The 19977-nt window shown below is 42.8% G+C and overlaps 1 protein-coding gene across 1 annotated transcript in view; it reads left to right on the forward strand.

The window, feature by feature from the left end:
• pkd1a (polycystic kidney disease 1a) overlaps positions 1-19977 on the forward strand; it is an 87116-nt gene that overhangs the window by 62630 nt on the left and 4509 nt on the right. Inside the window, exons 34-55 of the mRNA XM_085780281.1 lie at positions 636-813; positions 1472-1736; positions 1822-2017; positions 3496-3666; positions 3778-3921; positions 5051-5261; positions 5371-5497; positions 5595-5702; positions 5996-6045; positions 6406-6620; positions 7220-7298; positions 7404-7510; positions 8974-9176; positions 11453-11647; positions 12876-13015; positions 13394-13524; positions 14693-14795; positions 14932-15045; positions 15596-15767; positions 16779-17069; positions 18328-18462; positions 19590-19910. Of these exons, the coding sequence (XP_085636407.1) occupies positions 636-813; positions 1472-1736; positions 1822-2017; positions 3496-3666; positions 3778-3921; positions 5051-5261; positions 5371-5497; positions 5595-5702; positions 5996-6045; positions 6406-6620; positions 7220-7298; positions 7404-7510; positions 8974-9176; positions 11453-11647; positions 12876-13015; positions 13394-13524; positions 14693-14795; positions 14932-15045; positions 15596-15767; positions 16779-17069; positions 18328-18462; positions 19590-19910 (3656 nt within the window). The remainder of the gene's footprint in view (positions 1-635; positions 814-1471; positions 1737-1821; positions 2018-3495; positions 3667-3777; positions 3922-5050; positions 5262-5370; positions 5498-5594; positions 5703-5995; positions 6046-6405; positions 6621-7219; positions 7299-7403; positions 7511-8973; positions 9177-11452; positions 11648-12875; positions 13016-13393; positions 13525-14692; positions 14796-14931; positions 15046-15595; positions 15768-16778; positions 17070-18327; positions 18463-19589; positions 19911-19977) is intronic.

The raw sequence follows: 19977 nt of genomic DNA on the forward strand, positions 1-19977 counted from the left end.
TGAACCAAAATAAACCGTCTTTGCTTGAACCCTCTGTTTTGACCGATCTCGTCCCGGCATTTGACCACTCAAGATGCCTTACCGGAGAGTTTTGTCAGCTCTGAGACGAAGATCGGCTCGCTGGTTTCCATTTAGAGTTGTTGAAGAGTTTCACTGATGACTTTAGGTGGAGGCAGGCTAACACTACCAATGCACTTACAGTCTTTGAGCTAATTACAGGCGATACGGGCTCTCCCTTGTTACTGCACCCAAAGTCGAAAGGATGGTGTCTATCTGCTTGTCATGGACTCGGGAGTGAGGCAAGACACACAAAAAACAAAGTTGGCGTATCCCTTTAAGTATTATCAGTCATCATTATGCCTCAGCACCGGTGATGGCCAGGGTCCATCCCTTTGTACGTACGCTCCATTCTCATGAAGGCGATATCTCAGTAACGCCCTCGGATTTGGCAGTGATGAGGCGATGACATTTTAGAGGGTCAAAGGTCAACTTTACTGTGACAGTGTTCTGAAAAGTCACTTCAGGGAATTGTTCAATGCAGTAACTCGGGAAGGGAAGACTTTGATTGTATTTCCTGACAGCTGGCAGGTTGGTGGTAATTCTAGTTCATCTCATCTTTTCATCTCTTTTTCCAGATGCCAGAGAGAAGGACAGAAGAGGAGAGGATGAAGAGGAGCCATACATCACAGCTTACCTTCATTCCCACGAAGAGCCGAACGAATTGAACTGCACGGACAGAAAACATATCACACCACATATGACAATGGGGCAAGATCTGGATCACAGGAAATACACCTTCTTCCTGTCGCCAGAGTAAGAACCCCTCGTTCGTTCATTCATTGCACTGCGACATGATTTGTACTAGTCATGCACAAAGGCAAGGCAAGGCATCTTTATAGCGCATTTCATACAAAGGCAACTTAATGTGCTTTTACATAAAGACAAAACTTTTTTTTTTTTAAAACAGCATAAAAACAAAAACACAGAGTTAAAAACAGCAGCAAAGAAGAATGAAAAAAGTAAAAGAATAGAAATAGGTAAAGTATAAAGTTCTTAAAAAGAGCTCAGCCATAAGCACGTGAAAAGAGAAATGTTTTTAACCTGGATTTAAAAGTGCTTACAGTTGGGGCTGATCTCAGTTCTGCTGGTACAGTAGTTTGTTCCAGTTGTGTGCAGCATAACAGCTAAATGCTGCTTCACCATGTCTGGTTTGAACTCTGAGCTCCACTATCTGACCTGAGTCAGTAGATCTCAGAGCTCTGCTGGGTTTATACTCTACTAACATGTCATTCATGTATTCTGGACCTAGACCATTCAGTGATTTGTAGACCAGTAGCAGAACTTTAAAATCTATTCTGTAGCTGACTGGGAGCCAAAGTCAGTTTAGTATGCAATGCTCACGTTTGCAACAGCCGGCGGAGGTCTATGGTGACTACTACCAACGCTTCCACCTCTGCCCTGTGTTACGCAGGTCTCACGACACCACACAGGACTACTTCATCAACGTGAGCACGCCCTGCAGCCCTCGCTCGGCGCCCGCGGGCGTTCGTCTGGAGGTTGCTGTGTTCGCCTCCCTGTGTCAGTATTTCAGTGAGAGTGAGAAGCAGTGGCGGACAGATGGCATGGTTCCCCTGGCAGAAACCAACGCCAGCAGAATTGTTTGCCGCACACGGCACCTCACAGCCTTCGGTGGAGGCGTGTTTGTACCAATGAATGCCATCAGCTTCAAAGTGCCAGTCAGTACAACACACACAAAAACATGTCTTCTTCTGTATTCACTTTATATAAACACACACTTAAACCCTGTCCTTTGCCCTGCAGGAGCGCTCCGGTGCACCAAGCTTGGTCGTGCTGTTGGTGTGTGTGCTGGGTTTACTCAGCTATCTTGTAGCAGCAGCCATCCTGCACAAGTTGGACCAGCTGGATCTACGGAGGGCTGGTGTGGTTCCTCTCTGTGGCCCAGACGGACTCTTCAAGTACGAGGTTCAGGTCAAGACCGGCTGGAGCCGAGGGGCAGGTGAGGACAGGTCACTGTTGATGGTGATAAAAAGTGACTATAGAAACTGCATGTGGTCTCACATCACTGTATTGGCACCATTGTAAGACTGCATTGATTAAAAGCAGCAATGCTGGTTTCAAAAGCTCTTTGAAGCATTATGTGTATAACCATCTAGCTTGATATATATTTTTGATATTCTATCATGTATAGAGGGTATGCACGTGACGTCACGGTACTCGGAAGTCGTTGTGGAACGTCCACTGAGTGACAAAAAGACGAGTGGCAGAGCCGCCAAAGTTTAAAAATGATCAAGTAACGAACAACACAACACAAGTCTGACATGTCTAGCTTTGCCAGCATGTAAAGCATGTATGACCTAACAGAACGCTAGGATACGTCTCACTTTGACCGAGTTACATTCAAGAACCTGTTCTAAATGACGGAAAGTAAATTCACTGGAGCCAGAGCCGTTGCTAGGAATTCTGGGCCCCCTGAAAGAAGACTAAAGTGACTTTTCCACTTTTTTTCTTAGACTACGTATGTATTATCATTTTTTATTTAGTCTACTTTGTTTTGATGCTAATGCAGCATGAGTATTAGTCAGGGTCTTATCCAGAATAATTCAGTCATACAAAGATTAGACTACTGGGGTTTTTTGTGGGCCCTACTGGGCGCTGGGCCCCATCTTTCTCCCCTATACAACGGCCCTGACTGGAGCGGTAATTTTATTTCGATCAATCAGCTGTGTTTACAGTTTCAGGTGTCATAGTTATGATGTTTAGACAGATAAATTAGTCCTCTAACACATCCCACAGTTTGACTTGTTAGAGTTTTTCAGAATAAAAGCAGCTCGGGTTTATGTGTCGGGAGTCACTGTCAGGACGACAGTAACAGCTGTAATCTCGTCGCCTGTCCCGACCTGTACTCAGGCACCGCGGTCACACTGTGTGTTACAGGATTGTCACTGACGTGTCCGTGGAGCAGACAGTTTTGGGGAGCTGGTTGTCGATTCCTTTTGACATCAATTTGTTTTGATATAACATATTTTATCCAGTTTATGAGTCCACCGCTATCCGCCAGCACGTTGAGGGAGGTTTGTTTTGCCACTCAGTCCGAACGAAAGGGGAAACGTGACGTAAACGCATACCCTCTATTGTGACATTTAGATAATGATAATTTTGAAATGACCCTTCAACTGAAAACCATTCATCTGCAGAGTTTAAAAAAACAAACTCATTTACCTTTCCAAAATGCGCAAAGTGTTAAACATGGGCCACTTGGTGGTCGAGTGGTTAGAGCACATTCCATGTAGTGATCACCTGTTTGACTCCCAACCAGGACGATCTTTACTGCTTGTCATTCCTCCATTCTCTTCCCTGTGTTCCTCTCTCTTCACTGTTTTATCAAATAAAGGTGAAAAATGCCCAAAGAATAAATAAGTAAACAAATAATAAATAAATAAATTTTGATATAGTGAGTCTCCGTCTGTCTTTCAGGCACTACAGCACATGTGGGAATCAATTTGTATGGCCGTGAGAGCCGCAGTGGACACCGCCATCTCGACAGCAGAGGGGCCTTCTCACGCAACGCTCTTGATATCTTCCACATTGCCACAGACACCAGCCTGGGCAGCGTCTGGAAAATACAAATTTGGCACGACAACAAGGGTACAGACACGTGCACACACACACACAGAACAAATCCCTGTAACCAACACTACGCCAAAGAGTTGAAGCAGCTGATATATGAGCTAATCCTGTTCCATGACCCTCCCTCAGGTCTGTCCCCAGCATGGATGCTCCAGTATGTCTTGGTGAAAGACCTGCACACAGGAAGCAGCTACTACTTCCTGGTAGAGGAGTGGTTGTCAGTCGATAATGAGAGAACTGATGGACGAGTAGAGATGGAGGTGGAGGCATCAGGTAAGAAACTACAATTTTTTTTTTCTTTCACATATTTTTATAGTTTTTTCCTTGAAACATAATACATCTGTTCATTTGTCTACAATAAGAACAGTGGAAGCACAATATGAACTCAAACCCCTTCCACCCTGTCAAGCCCTTCCCATATACTGAGACCATACATACATTGTCACACTCATGCATTCTTGTATATATGAATACATAAAGGTAAAGAATATATATATATGCATACATAAGTATATACACATATAAACACACATATATCTAATTAGATCAGAACACAAGCACACTGGAGACGATTAACACACCTTTGCTGGAAGTAATGGGTAATGTTTACACTGAAAATGGAGGAGAGGGAGTATCTGAAAGCAGGGATAGAATAAGAGTAAAGAATTTTCCTGTAATCAGTTGTCGAGGTGAGTGAGATTCACATGACATGTGAGAGTAGATAGGATTGCAAAAATGGCATCCTATTGTGTAGCAAGACTTTTGAAGTGTTCGAGGAAAGGCCCCCACTAGGGTTGCAAAATTCTGGGAATTTTCAAAGCTGGAAACTTTCCATGGGAATTAACGGGAATATATGGGAATTTACAGGAATATATGGGAATAAATAAGAAATTTACAAAATTGAAGGTTGGCCCTTAACAGGGAACTTAAATATAGTTGGGGAAAATTTTATTTTAATTTTTGTTGTTCAGTAAAATAATTGATTGTTCATACAATTACAACTTGATAAAGTTCTACTCACAAATAAATCTGTTGAAATGTTTTTTTTATTGTAATATTTTGCATTGATGTCTGCTTATGACAAAACAAAATATTTACATTTATGTTTGGACATGATACAGTTTGTTTAAATTACCCCAAATTTCCAGGTAATTTCCAGTTAATTCCCATAAATTCCCATAATTCTCATGGAAAGTTTCCAATTTGGAATATTTCCCAAATTCCCCATCTTAACTTCTCATGGAAAGTTTCTGGAAATTTACCGGAAATTTACTGGAAATTTTCCACCCCTTTGCAACCGCAGTCCCCACACATTAGAAACTACAATTTGATAAATCTGTGAAAACCACAAGTGGTTATTGACACCAGTTTTTACCGCTGCGTTCCTTCCTGTTTCCCTCAGAGGAGGCGGTGCTGCTCCGGCTCCCCCGCCTGGCGCTCTGCGAGCTGCAGAGGGCGCTGTGTGAGAGCCACCTGTGGCTGTCGCTGTGGGAGAGACCCCCCCGCAGCCCCTTCACCCGCCTGCAGAGAGCCACGTGCTGCACTCTGTTGCTGCAGCTCTTCCTGTTAGCCAACACGCTGTGGTACAGCATCGTGGTGGACAAGAGATACAGGTACAGAAAAGTGTTTCTTTTGTGTTTTGGGGGCCTCTCTGCCTTCTGTCTCTGTGAATTTCCACACTGTTGCTTTATTCCTCCATTTAAATGTCATCCTGTGCTGTAGCCCGCGGGCCGTGTCAAGGCTTTCTTCATTAAATGGAGAGACCGTGGCAGCTGGTGTGGTGACCTGTCTGATTGTCTACCCTCTCTACCTGCTCGTCTTCACGCTCTTCAGAATGAGCCGCAGCAAGGTAACACTAAACTGCCCAAAACTAAAACATAATCAAGGTTTCAGAGCTTCCCACAGGCACCTTGAATATTTTCTCTTTGTGTCTCTGTGTGTGTTAGTGTGTGTCTGTGGAGCAGGCCCCACCACAAGTGGACCAGGAGTCTGTGGAGATTGATGACCTGGAAAACTCCATGGCTGGAAGTTCCTTCCTCTTTTTCAATGACGAGGTAAAGGATGCATATTTAGGATTTGGGATTATCATAGTTTTAGTTCAGATTTCTTTATTTTTCAGTTTATTACGCAACTGATATGAAATTTAAATGAATCACATTGTCATGGCAAAGTGACTGAGAAAGAAACTGAAGTGAAAACCAAAGTAAAGCCAGACAAAAAGTAATGCTTTCCCCCTGTGAGGTCATTAGTGTATGTTTATCTCTCTCTCTCTCTTTCACTCTCCACCTGTCTCTGTCTTTCAATTTATCTATCTGTCTATCTATCTATCCATTCTTTCGTTCATCAGACCAACTCAGAAGAAACCAACGTGGATTTGCCCACTCCATCGACCAAAAGGTGAATTATTCTGTTGCCATGGCAATTGTTTTAGATAATGCATGACTCAACTTATTGAAATACAAAATGCCAGGTATAATTGCCAGCTGTCAGATAAAGTGAGAATAGGAAAAACAAGAGGGAAATTGTTTGTAATTTTACACAATTGCACTCTGAAAGAGTAAAACATTTCCTCTGTTGGAAATCAAATGAGAAAAAACAAATATTCACAGTCATTGTCTCAGTGTCCAGTGTTGTTACAGCACCATTATTGCTCTATGAGAAACTGCTGTTTGTTTGGTAGAGAGACAGAGAGGAAAGAGAATAAAGGAGTGATTGCTCATGTCGCACAACACCAACATTTCTCGCTGTGTATTTCAGTGTGGAGAGCTGGGGCATGGCAGAGGAGGAGACGGACGACAGGGATTGGTCGGAGCTGTTGAGTGACGTGTCTGTAGTGGGTGGGGCGGGGCACGGAGCGGGAATGCCCAGGTTGAAGAGGGGTCAGGGGAGCAGGCACCTGGGCGTCGACATGACATTTAACCCCGACGACGAGGAAGGAACCGACCAACGCAACAAATATTTCACCTCTTCAGGTAACTGACCAGGAAGCTCTTTAAAGGGATACGCCAACATTTTTTTTCTTCATGTCTTGCCTCACTCCCGAGTCCATGACCAGCAGATAGACACCATCCTTTCGACTGTGCGTGCAGTAACAAGGGAGATACGGGCAGAGCTGGCGCACCGCTAATTAGCTTAGCTCAAACGCTGGAAGTGCATAGGTAGTGTTAGCCTGCCACCTACCGAGCTGAAATTACCAGTCAGAAGCTGATTTCATTTTAGCTCTAAACTCTGTAAATATATCACTTTATCGACATTTCAAACATTTTTAGGTGAGAAAGTAGCCGTTTAGAGTGTCGTTAATTTGTCTAAATACCAGCTGTTTACAATTTTGTTCGAACGAATTCGGCGCTACTCAAGCTAGCCATTGTGACCAACGCACTTCCGGTTTCTTTCACAAAATAAAACACCCGTTGCTCTTTACAGAAAACTATGACGATAGAATTTGTGCTTTTACTTTGAAATAGGAAGCTAACCTACCCTCGATGTAGCGAAATGTTGGCGTATCCCTTTAAACTGTCCAATCAGAGTCATGTCAAGTCCAAGCTGAAGTCATACTTCTTTTCACTCACAGATGAAGATCTTATCAAACACATCCTGGCAGATAAACAGAACTTCTTCCCTCAGGCTGATGAGAGCGAGATGGCTGACCTGTGAGTTTGACCTTCTGGAAAACAGCCAACAGCTGCAGAGATTTACCTGCATTGACAGGAACATTTGCATTTACACTTGTTGATATGTCATTTGTTTTACGCCAGGTCGAGCATTTTGGGAGATAAGACTGAAGTGATTCTCCTCCATGAGCCTCTTCCTCTGGAGTCTGACAGAAGGGAGCCACCAAAAACTGCTTTCACCTCAAATACAGGTGCGTACAAGTGTGTGTTTGTGAGAGAAAATACATTCTTCACGCAACTAACGCCTTACTTAACGTAACTGAAAATAGTTTTACATCTTGTCATTTTGTTCCCCTTTAGATGTCTCGAGGTATGTATGTGTTCCTAAGTACTGACAGACCATAATAAAAACTATTTTCTACACTTAAGTGACAAGTGAGACAAGGAACAGCGGAATAGTTTGCACATAGCCATTCAAATACTTGCGAACCTGCACTTAACCCAAACCTTCACTTTGTGGAAGAAACAAACACATTTCGTCTTTTCTATGGAAGCAAAGGAAGCTGAGAATCAAAGGAAGGTTGTTATAGATGAATCGATCTGTAGACAGCTCCACAAACAGGTCAAGTCAGTGTGAACTTTCAAATAACTTATATAAGTCAAAAGAGATTTAATAAATAACTCCTGGAGGAAAATCAATGGATTTTCTTCAGGACTGATTGTTGTCTCAGTCACCAAGACGGCTTAGCAGAGGATATCAGAGAAGTCTATTTTGTTAGCATTCCTACTCCTTTGGTCCACAGATGTTTTATTGAGTGAGATGACAAGGTCCTTTTTGTATTTGGATTGGATTGTACAAAATAAACTAAAAATTGTGCTGCCAAAGGTCATCTGATAACCATTTACCTCATAGATGAAGTATCCACAAACCACTCTGCAGTAGTGACACAAGAGGACAAAAACAAACATAGTTTCTTAGGATAAACTTAATTTATCATGGTGATAAGAGAAAAGAAAAAGAGTTTGATGATTAAAAGAAAGATGACTAATGAGGTCAAGATGGCTGTTAGCTCTTGATTAGCTGATTAGCTCTTAACTGGCATCTGTGTCCTGGCCCTTGTTATGTTTAAACATAGAAGCTAGGTATATACATCACACTCTCATTTTGCTGCCAGGTGTTTAATAAGAAAAGTGTCAGAGAAATAAATTGAAAAGATGTAACTGTTCCAGTTTGAAGTCCTAAGTTCCTGGGACACAGCTTGACCTTGTTGTTTTGTCAGTAATTTAATTCACTGAAAAGACTCAAGACCTTTATAATGGAACACTTGAAAACTTATTTAACTTTAAAAGTGTCAGACTTTCAAATTTTATTTTTTATTTTATTTTATTTATTTCAAACAATATATTTGAAAGGCAAATTCATTAGAGTGAAATTGTTAACACTGAATTTAAAATGTCTGTCTTACACATCCCCTTTATATTTGACCTTTTATTGCCTGATCATTGCCCTTTGCTTCATCTTTCTATGGAGTTTTTCCTCAGTGGATGTGAGGATGTTGTTATGATGCCATGTAAAGCCCTTTGAGACAAACTGTTTGTAAAAACAGGCTATACAAATAAAACTGCCTTGCCTTTATGTTCTCTATGTTTCCTTTTACAAACCTTTCTTATTACCGTTTCCTCACTCCCGCTGCCTTTTCTCTCTGCTCTCTAGTTGTGACAGACGTGTGTCGCCCCAGACGTTTCCCTCCCTGGTGTGGCCATGCCGCCTTGTGGGGCAGCTGGGCTGTGATCGTTCTGGCCAATGGCGTTTCGATCTGGGCGGGTCACGGGTTCAATCAAGGTGTGGCCATGATGTGGCTCATCTCCTGTTTTGCCAGTTTCCTGTGCTCGTGCCTGCTGCTGGAGCCAATCAAGGTAGTCACACAAAAAAACACACGTTTATCCTCCGTGACTTGTTTTCCATACACTTTTATTTTGTACATTAAAGCAGATATCATCGGCACGGCCGTTTCGGCTAATGCTGTGTTCAAGGCAGGCTTTTGAAACCGTAAGTTACAGCTTCAAGTCACAACTACGACTTGGTAGCGTTCCAGGTAACCCGTAGCTCGTGTTTTTACCGTCCTGTTGTCTGTGAAAGTTCCCTATAACGGCCACTCGTAACTTCCGACCCGTGAACTCGTACCAGATCGAACTGGTATGACTTCACAGGAAGGAAAAACACAAAGTACGAGTTTCCTTGAACGCACCATGAGTTAGCAGCCCCCGCCCTTGTCAGGCATCAATTGGTCCTCGTGCTACGTCACCACATTCACGCGCATCCCTTGGCTGCACACACAGCCCTTCATGCCGTTCTCTCCCCTCATTGGATAACACTTGTATCCCACAAGGAAAATTTTCTCCTCGGGTTACAGCAGAGCAGAGTGACGGAGAGACTCGTGTTTAGGCTGAAATACTTCATGTAAGTGATTGCTGACGGAAAATAGGACTATTTAGGACTTATATTAACAAAAACATTCCACTGATATCTGCTTTAATATTGGATCAAATCACTGTGTAGTTTGAAAGATGTTGTTTTATGTTAGTTTGTAGTTTGTAGTTTCTCTCAGTTCTACAAGGCAGAGCTTCTTTTAGTTCAGTGGGTTTGGGTTGGTCTCACTCTTAGCATCAAACAGGAAGTCAGCCACTGTCTGGTGGAGGGAGGTCTTCCTTTAGGGGTTGGTGAGGAGCCAAAAACTGAGCTAAAGATTAGTGAATATTCAGGGCACAGCAGTGGCTTAGCTGGGAGAGTAGATATCATGTAGGTTTAGGCACGGCTCACCATCTGACCTGTGACCTTTGTTGCGTGTCGTCAGCCTTTCCCCCTGACTTTCTGTCTGTCTCTCACTTAGTATCAGAATAAAGGCTAAATGCCTCCAAACTGAATTTAAAAATGATATTGAAACATAAATAATATAATTGAAATGTAAGCACATTTGGCATATCAGCTGTTTATATAGTGTTATGCAGAGTGCAAATTATACAATGACAGTTGGGGGGGGGTCAACATTTTACACAGCGCACTTGGACTCATTCCTGGTATCTCGTGTTCACATGTTAAACTCCACACAGGAACGAAACACCTGGCCTCAGTCCCCGGTTCTGGTTCTGGTTCAGGTTCTGATTTAAGTCCAGATTCTGGTTCAGATTCTGGCTTAGGTTCTGGTTCTGGTTCAGGTAAAAGTTCTTCCAGGACTGTCCGTGGACCTGCTGGTTCTGGTTCTGGTTCTGAAGCTCTATTCTCGGGTTCACATGTTAAACTCCACACAGGAATGAAACACCTGGACTCAGTCCTGGTATCTCGGGTTCATAGTCAGTGACAGGCGCAGATTCAGGCAATGAAATGGTTTAGTCCACTAGGGGTGTTTGAAATTTTACTACAGGCATCTTCCTGGCATGACTATGGAAATACTGTATATTGTAGTATTTATGATTACTAATAAGAAAGATAAATGTTTCAACCCCCCCCATCAGTTATTTGTATCTCTTTTAGGGGGGTCAAACCCCCCCAAACCCCCCTGTAATTCGCACTATGGTGTTATGTTTATAGCTTTTTTTGCTGGCTCCAAATGGCCACAAAAATTTTGGCAAGTTTAAAAATGTTTGTAATTCTGCCACTTTTGTAGAAACACTCAAACACCCACTGTGCTGGTTTCTTTTTTTTATTTAAAGTTTGAATATGCAGAAGTAGGAATATTTGTGGTTTTAAGGGCCAAAGTCAATCTGAGCAGAGAGCCAGTCAGGCTCCAGGCCTGCCTGCTGAGTGTTGATTATAGCAGATTTCAGGTAAACAGGAGAGAAGAGATGGGGAGTCTAGGTGGGCGGGGCTTGAGGCGAGATTTGTTGTGACATCACAATGATGTGAATGTCCCAGCACCTTGTTTTAAAGCTCGGTTCATAAATAGAGGCTGTGAACATGTCTCTGTGGACCGAGCACTTTGATATTTTCACAGTATTAAAAGGATTCAAAACACTCAGCGATGAATCTGAAAACTATTTTCTTCTTTATTTTTCTTTCTTCTTGAAAAGCTGAGTGTCAAATTCTGCACACACCCAACATTTCTCTTGGCTAAAACTTTCATCTGGGGTGTGGTCATGTTAACATTTTGTGGTTTTCCTATTTTCATCTTAACACACTTGTGTGTGTCCCGCAGGTGTTATGTGAGGCAGTTTACTATGCAGTGTGTGTGCGGCGTCTGCGACCAGAAGACCAGGACGTACTGGTGGAGTTCCCCCGGGTGGAGAGAGTGGTCCAGAGGGTCTCCGAGGTGAGACCGCCCCACGGCTTTGCTCTGTCCCAGGCAAGGCACCAGGCCCGCAAGGTCCACATGCTGCACACCATGCTGAAGGTGAGTCAGTAAACATTGAGGCTGTTTTTTATACTTCCATACATTCAGTGTCATAATCATTGGGTACGTTCACATGGACAGTTTCAAACGGTTTCAGAAAAGGTTTGGTTTAAATCAATCTGGTTGAAGATTTCAGCTCGAGCGTATACATGGGCTACAAAGTAAAACCTGCGCTGACGAAACAAACGCTTCGAATGTGCCCACAGCCGTGAGTGATTGCGTTACTATGGTTACAACAGTATTGATTACGGAAGTGCTACAGCGGTGCCGAAATACATCGTTTGTTGAGCGCAGTCTTTGCTGTTATAATATTTCTCTGTATTAAACAGCAGCATGGCATATTCCTCATTTTAGCAGGAAAAGAAGAGAGAGCGTTTGGAGTCGGGAGTGTGTATGCAATGTATGTTGTCGGTGTTGTGCCGAAAAGAGACTACCTGCCGAAAAACGACTGCCGGGCAGGCGGTCTCTTTTTGGCACAGCAATGCAAGGCAAGGCAATTTTATTTGTATAGCTTTTGACAAACAGTTTGTCTCAAAGGGCTTTACATGACATCACAACAACATCCTCTGTCCTTAGACCCTCACATCCACTGAGGAAAAACTCCATGGAAAACCCTTTTAACAGGGAAAAATTGGAGAAACCTCAGGGTGAGCAACAGAGGAGAGATCCCTCACCCAGGACAGGCAGACGTGCAATAGATGTTGTTACAGACAAGAAAACAGTTTATAGTTTATGACACAGAACACCGGCGGCGTACCCCCTCTTCCTCCTCCTCCTCCTCTCCTAAAACCAGGGAGCATTGGGTCAAAGTCCGCAGTAGAGAGATTGGTGGTAAAGATGTTGTTCTGCATGAATTTTCGGACACCGAGTGGAAACAGAACTTCCGCATGACCCGCCAGTCCGTTACGAAATTTCTTGCTCGACATTTTCCCATACATGGACATTTTACGTCAAGTCCTGAGCATGCGCAGAACGAACACAGCCAGAGATCAACCCGTTTCAAGTGTATACATGACAGACAGATCGCTTTGGAAAAGGTTTAAACTACCTCCTTCAAACTGATTGGAATTTCAACCGGTATAACTGAAACGGTTTGAGGTGTTTACATGAAGTATCGGTTTGGTCTCCCAAACCTTTTTGAAACTGTTTGAAACTGTCCATGTAAAAACCCACCCATTGAATACTCTTTGTCTTGTTTCGTAACAAAATATTTGATTCTCATTTTCAGAATTTCCTGGTTTACATGTTTTTCCTGTTGGTGGTCTTACTCCTCAACTACTCTGACTCAGCCAAAGACACACACGGCCTTAAACTGCGCACTCAGCTGCAACAAGCGTTACTCACACCTGAGTATCACAACATCAGGAGGTACACACACACACACACACACACACACACACACACACACACACAAATAACTTGGACTTCTTCTATTAGTTTGTTCCTGTGAGAATAACAGCCTATTTTCAGTGACCTTCTAATTGTCTGCTCGTAATACCTTCTGAATGTCTTTGGCAAACACAACAGTGTGTCTAGTCACCGAAAAAGATTTTTTTGGCCTCTGCCATGTTTTCTCTTGGGCTTTTGAGACACGTGTTATTTTATTCAGACTGAGAGAGCAGAAAGAATTTTGTTTATATAAAGAGAGCACAACTAGACTCTTCCAGTCAAACGTACGGTCATCCTGTGTGCCCTAATGTCTGACAGCAACATGCGATGTGACAAATACCCTGGTTTGTCTTTCAGCCGAGAGAATGTCTTGACGTGGCTGAATGAGTCCCTGTTGCCTCGGCTAGTGGACGACTCTGCCCTCTTAAGAGACACAGGAGGGGTTTTACTCGGCACGCTGAGGCTGCGACAAGTCCGCGACACACAAGGTGAGACTTGAACACGGTCGCTGTCAGAACTCTCTTTAACTTATAGGATCTGAAACATAAGTCTAAATCTGTTTATTTATTCATTTGTGTCTTTCCTTCAATTCAAAGAGTAACCTTCTTCAACTGAACTCTGCTAAAACTGAAACACTGATTATTGCCCCAGATAGCACCATTTCCCCCATAAAGCAGCATTTACTGTAGGTCACTTAGGTCTCTCTGTCCAACCTTTTATCATCTGCGGAATATCGCCAAACTGAGGTCCATGATGATAATTCATGCCTTCGTTTCATCTCGCATTGACTATTGTAATGCTCTTTTTATGCGTTTTAACAAAAAGGCTGTAAATCACCTTCAAACTGTGCAGAATGCAGCTGCAAGGCTCGTAATTGGATCTAAGAAAAGGGATCATATCACCCCAATTTTAGAATTTTGGAATGCACTACCATTGACCTTACGCAGCATAGAGTCCACTGAAGGTTTTATGTAAGAGAGAACTTAAAACCTAAACCAAATCTTTTTAGACAGGCTTTCTACTGATGTTGATGTTGTGGGGCCTCTGTGAAGTTACTTGTATTTGTGCTGTTATGTGTATTTTTTTGTGATCTCTGTATTTTATTGCATTTTATCCTTGTTGTAAAGCACTCTGTGATTTTATCCATGAAAAGTGCTATATAAATTAAATGTACTTACTTACTAACCTGTATTAAATGTTTCATGCATAGCATCACTCTTTCATGTTTGAATCAACTTTTCTCTGTTAGTGAAATTGGAGTCAACAAGGAAAACAAGGGTCTCCCTCACACTGTCCAATCACTTGCAAAAAACTTTATTATAAAAGAAACAACATTTCGGTCCTCAGGACCTTTTTCAAGCAGAGATTTAATAAAAATCTCTGCTTGAAAAAGATTTAAAAACCTCTGCTTGAAAAAGATTTTAAAATCTCTGCTTGAAAAAGGTTTTGAGGGCTGAAACGTTGTTTCTTTTATAATAAAGTTTTTTCCAAGTGATTGGACAGTGTGCGGGAGACCCTTGTTTTCCTTGTTGACTCCAATCCCATGCTCCAACGCACCTGTCTTGTTAAGATTCTTCTTAGGTGTGCATCAGCCTCTATACCTTGGGTTAGTGAAATTGAATTTTGGTTTTGAACTTGTTGAAACTGTATTTGCAGGTGGTGTCAGGGCAGGGGGCAATGTTTGGGAAAAGGACTGGTTCACGTCTCCAACTAAAAACACTGAGGAGTTCACTGCCAATGATGCTGGTGATGCAAACTGGTAAGAAACAGATTAAAGAGCTGGCTGTAAAAAAGGCAGACATGAAGTGAACTGGTAGACCAGACTCAGAGTGTTTTTCTGGTTTTGTTTGATGTCTCACGTTCTTGTCCGTGTGTCCTCCCACTCATCTTTCCAGGGTGTGGCGGTTGGGTCAGGCCAGCAGCGGTGAGGTCCAGCAGCTGAACAGGAGCCTGGAGGAGGCCTCGTCCTCATTACAGCAGCTGCAGCAGCTGCACTGGCTCGACCACAGGTAGCAAACAAGGCAGGATGATGTGTGGAATTAGTAGAAAAAGTTTAAGGTTTTAAGAAATCTTAAATTAAAGAGAAGACTGCAGGCAAAACTGAAATTGCTTTTGGATCTCACCAGGTTTGTCCGAAGTCCTGGGGCCAGATATAAGGGAGATAAAAATGTGCACACAATTTCACAATGATTGGAATAAAGACCAAACCAGGCTCACTCGAGGCCTGAATCTGGAATGATGTTTTAAAGCCCCTGTGGTGCAGTTGGCCCTATTACTTTACGTCATTGAAAAGTTGCACATTAAAAACTATAAAACATAGAAAATAATCCAATAAAGAACTATGCTAAGAATTTGGACCTGGTTTCAACAACTGTTCTGAGAACAATATCTGATGATATAAACAAACCTTTTAATCCTGCTCTTACCAGAAAACTGAAATAAAACCCTCCTGTGGTGGAAACACCCATCTTAAGTAACATAGATAAAATATTAAAGTTGGTTTCCAAAACAGGAAGTGACTCTGAAATATCTTGGCTGTCTTTCCGTGTGTGTTCCCAGGACTCGTGCTGTGTTTGTGGAGTTCTCGCTCTACAACATCAACACAAACCTCCTGGCCGTCTTCTCCTTCTTGTTTGAGTTCCCGGTCTCGGAGCGTGTCCAGTCCAGTCTTGATCTCCCTGTCGTCAGTCTGTGGCCAATCACGGGCCTGGATCTGCAGCTCCTTCTCATGGTAACGCCTGGCAACTGCTTCTGTCACTTACCATAATAATAACTATTAAAGGGATGCGCCAACATTTTTTTCGTGTCTTGCCTCACTCCCGAGTCCATGACAAGCAGCTAGACACCATCCTTTCGACTGTGCGTGCAGTAACTAGAGCCTGTATCGCCCGTAATTAGCTTAGCTCAAACGCTGGAAGTGCATAGGTAGTGTTAGCCTGCCTCCTACCCGAGCTGAAATCAACAGTCAGAAGCTGATTTCATTTTAGCTCTAAACTCTGTAAATATATCACTTTATCGACATTTCAAACATGTTTAGGCGAGAAAGTAGCCGTTTAGATCAGCAGTGTGTCGTTAATTTGTCTAAATACCAGCTGTTTACAGTTTTGTTCGGACAAATTCGGTGCTACTCAGGCTAGCCGTTGTGACCAACGCACTTCTGGTTACTTTCACAAAATAAAACACCCGTTGCCCTTTACATACAGAAAACCATGACGATATGTGCTTTTACTTTGAAATAGGAAGCTAACCTACCCTCGATGTAGCTAGCTTGAACCAAAATAAACCGTCTTTGCTTGAACCCTCCGTTTTGACCGATCTCGTCCCGTTACCGGCATTTGACCGCTCAAGATGCCTTACCGGAGAGTTTTGTCAGCTCTGAGACGAAGATCGGCCCGCCGGTTTCCGCGAGTTGCTGAAGAGTTTCTCTGAAGACTTTAGGTGGAGGCAGGCTAACGCTACCTATGCACTTCCAGCGTTTGAGCTAAGCTAATTAGCGGTGCGCCAGCTCTGCCTGTATCTCCCTTGTTACTGCACGCACAGTCGAAAGGATGGTGTCTATCTGCTTTGTCATGGACTCGGGAGTGAGGCAAGACACGAAAAAAAAAATGTTGGCGTATCCCTTTAATACTATTGAGCCCTAGGCTGTAACTCAACCCCCCACTCTGTCTTTTCCTCATTGTTTCGGCATCAGCCATCTGCACATCACATCTATAGTGACGCTCTGTGATTCCCTGTTTTCCAGATCGTCCTCCTCATCTTGGTGTTGTATTTCCTGGTGCGGGGGATCTTGGGCTTCATCAGAGAGGGCTACAGGTACCTGCTGTCAGCCTGGAGGCTCCTGGGCATCTGTAAACTGGCACTGGCAGCGTCTGTGTGCGGGCTGCACCTGAGCCGCTGCACCATGGCCAAGCAGCAGTGGGCGTCTTTTGTGAAGCACCCGCGGGACGCCTTCACTGACTTCTACCCCCTGGCCAGGCAGACTCAGATGTACACAGTCATGTCTGCACTGCTGCTGTTCATCCTGGTGCTCAAGGTACGAGAGGAGGACAGGGGGAGAGCTGGGCAGATACTAAAATACGCATTTACATTTTTCTATTCATCAACGATTTATTTTCTTTCTTTCTTTTTTGTAATTGACCTTTTGATTACACTTTACTTGAAGGTATCGTCATAAGAGTGACACACTGTCAGTACTGTGTCATGAACGTGTCATGAACATTATGTCAATGTCATAATGTTGTCATTAAGTGTCATTCTGGTTTTGTAGGGTTAGGGTTAACCGGATGACACTTAATGACAATGTTATGACATTGACATAATGTTCATGACACTGTAATGACAGTGTGTCACTCTTAACAATGATACCTTCAAGTAAAGTGTTACCGATTTTTCTATTGATTCCATACAGCATTATCCCATCAACATTTTACATCTTGTACACAATTTTCCAAATATAGCCTATAGAACATACCCATACTCCAGACAAGGGAGCAAAGACAGAAACCAGAATAAACTCTTCATTTAATCATGAAGTAGAGTTAAAGAGAAGTATGAAGTACTTTTTTCCACTCCTATCCTTATTTTCACTCCTGCCCTGCAAAGTCCCTTTTCTCCTGTTGGAGGGTAATACAGAAACCCACCCAACAAACAATTGAAGTTTGTAGCTAAACCAAAATCTGTCCATAATGGTGACACAAAATCAACCCAGTTTTCTAGTAATTCTTAAATTTAACAGATTCTAGTTGAGAAAGTCAGCTCCTCCATCCTATAAATAACGTACATTACCTCCACTCAATCCTCCGTTCTAGGTGCATCTGTCTTTAGCCATTTCCTGGTCACTTACCTGCCACCAACATTATTACTCTGAATATATATTTATCCCCTGACTTTGTTATTCCCTGGTTTTCGTCAACAATTTCCATGTAATGACAAATCCAGCATCAAACTGATCCAGCTCCAGAAGCTGTTCAAACACGTTAATGAGACACATCGTTGCGCTGCAGCTAATTCACAGACCAGGGGAAGTTCGAACCTGCTGCACATTACAGCTGCACTCGGTGTGGGTATTTTAGCTTGTTCGGCTCAACTGTGAGGTTTTTAGTTCAATCCCCAGGCTTTTCTTTGTCCGGTCCACATGCTGAAATGTCTTTAAGTGAGACACTGATCCCTGTTATTGGTCCCGATGTGTTTCTGTGCAGGATTTAAGCCTTGTGATAAAAGCATCAGCTGAATGAATGTGATCTCTTTCTCTCTCTCTCTCTCTCTCTCTCTCTCCCTGTCTAATCATACAGGCCTCCCACCAGTTGCGGTTTCTCCGAGAGTGGGCCGTGTTTGGCAGAGCTCTCCGGCGCTCCTTCTGGGAGCTGCTGGGACTCGCCCTGACATTACTGCTGTTGATGCTGGCTTACTCACACACAGGACACCTGGTCAGACTTTTTCTCATGTCTGTTCTCTCCGTTTCTCTCCCGCCCACACACACTGAAACGCACCCACACACACAGAAAACGTATTGAAAACGTGTAGATAATAGCCACTGTGAAAATAAATAACCTTGTGACTGATAAGATTTCATGCGAAGTTGTAGTTAATTCTTATTTCTATAGTTCAGTTTCTTTACAGTAGACAGAATTTACAATAAACCTTCACGTTAGCACAGACTGTGTAACATAGCCTTATCCTTTTTATTACAATAACTTCAGTAACAGTCGTGACTGATTTTGTGAACAGCTTTTGTGAAAGATATGCAATATTCAATGCCAAGTCTTGTCAAGTTACTAAGTTTGAAACTTATAACACCAGAGTTCTCTGCTGTGTACATAATAATTCTAAAATAAAATCATAATAATCTGTTTTTGAAACAATCAAGCCAGAGTGGAGGCTTAATGTTCTGATAATGGTGTTACATGAAACAATATTAAATTAAAAAGATTTGATAAATAATAATGATAAATGATTGGTAATGATAAATAATAATATTTTCAACAAAGAACCAGAAAGGTAAAGGAGTGATGACTGTTTTAAGTGGGACAGAATAACACCAGAAGCCTTTATTTCCACTTGTGTGTCACAAAACTATTTTCTTATGCAACTTTCCGAAATTCATCTGAATGCATTTAGCAGGAGCTTGGAGAACAATACTGTATTTTAACAATGTAGCGGCTCAGTCAGGTCAAACTTTGACCTTGTCCAGTATTTAGTTTATGACTATAAATAGCTGCAAAACTAACAACATTCAGCCTCAGCTGCCTCAGCACATTTACAGCTAATGAGCAAATGTCAGTGTTTGTAATTTGTAATCTGACTAACTTTGTCCACATCAGACCAGCTCACTGTGCTCACATATTTCTGTCTTCTATCCCGGAATAACAGTGTTTTGTTTACCTGCTGCAGCCAGCTGTTTTTAGTCTCGGATTCCTGTTGATTTTCACATTTCTTCTTATTTTTTTATTCTATTTCTCACAGTTGTTTTTCATTTCTCTAGAATTTTCTGAAGAACTATGAGGAGTCATCTCTTTTATACTTTTTTCTGCTCTCTCTCTCTCTTTGACTCCAGCTCTTCCACTCTGTATTGGACGGCTATGGGAGTGTGAGCTCCGCCTGTCTGTCCCTGTTGGGGGCCGGTGGCCTGTTGTCCTGGCGTCCTGGCTGGATGATCACCGGCCCCTCCAGCACCGTCTCCTCACTGCTGTTCCACGCGAGCTTCTCTGTTTTTCGACTGGTGTTGCTTTGGTTGGTCACCTCTGTGCTGCTGAGGAACTACCGGCGCGCGCGAGCAGAGCTGTACCGTCCAGCTGTGGATCTTCAAGACTACGAGATGGTGGAGCTGTTCCTCAGACGCCTCAAGATGTGGATGGGACTCAGCCGGGCCAAGGAGGTACATCAACTGTTTCATATCTACTATGAGCTTTCAGGGAAGAAACACAGTGAAGGTTTTAGGGATT

This window comes from Trachurus japonicus, chromosome 1 (assembly GCF_045865225.1).
Source record: "Trachurus japonicus isolate A0001 chromosome 1, Traja_1.0".
Classification (NCBI taxonomy): Eukaryota; Metazoa; Chordata; class Actinopteri; order Carangiformes; family Carangidae; genus Trachurus; species Trachurus japonicus.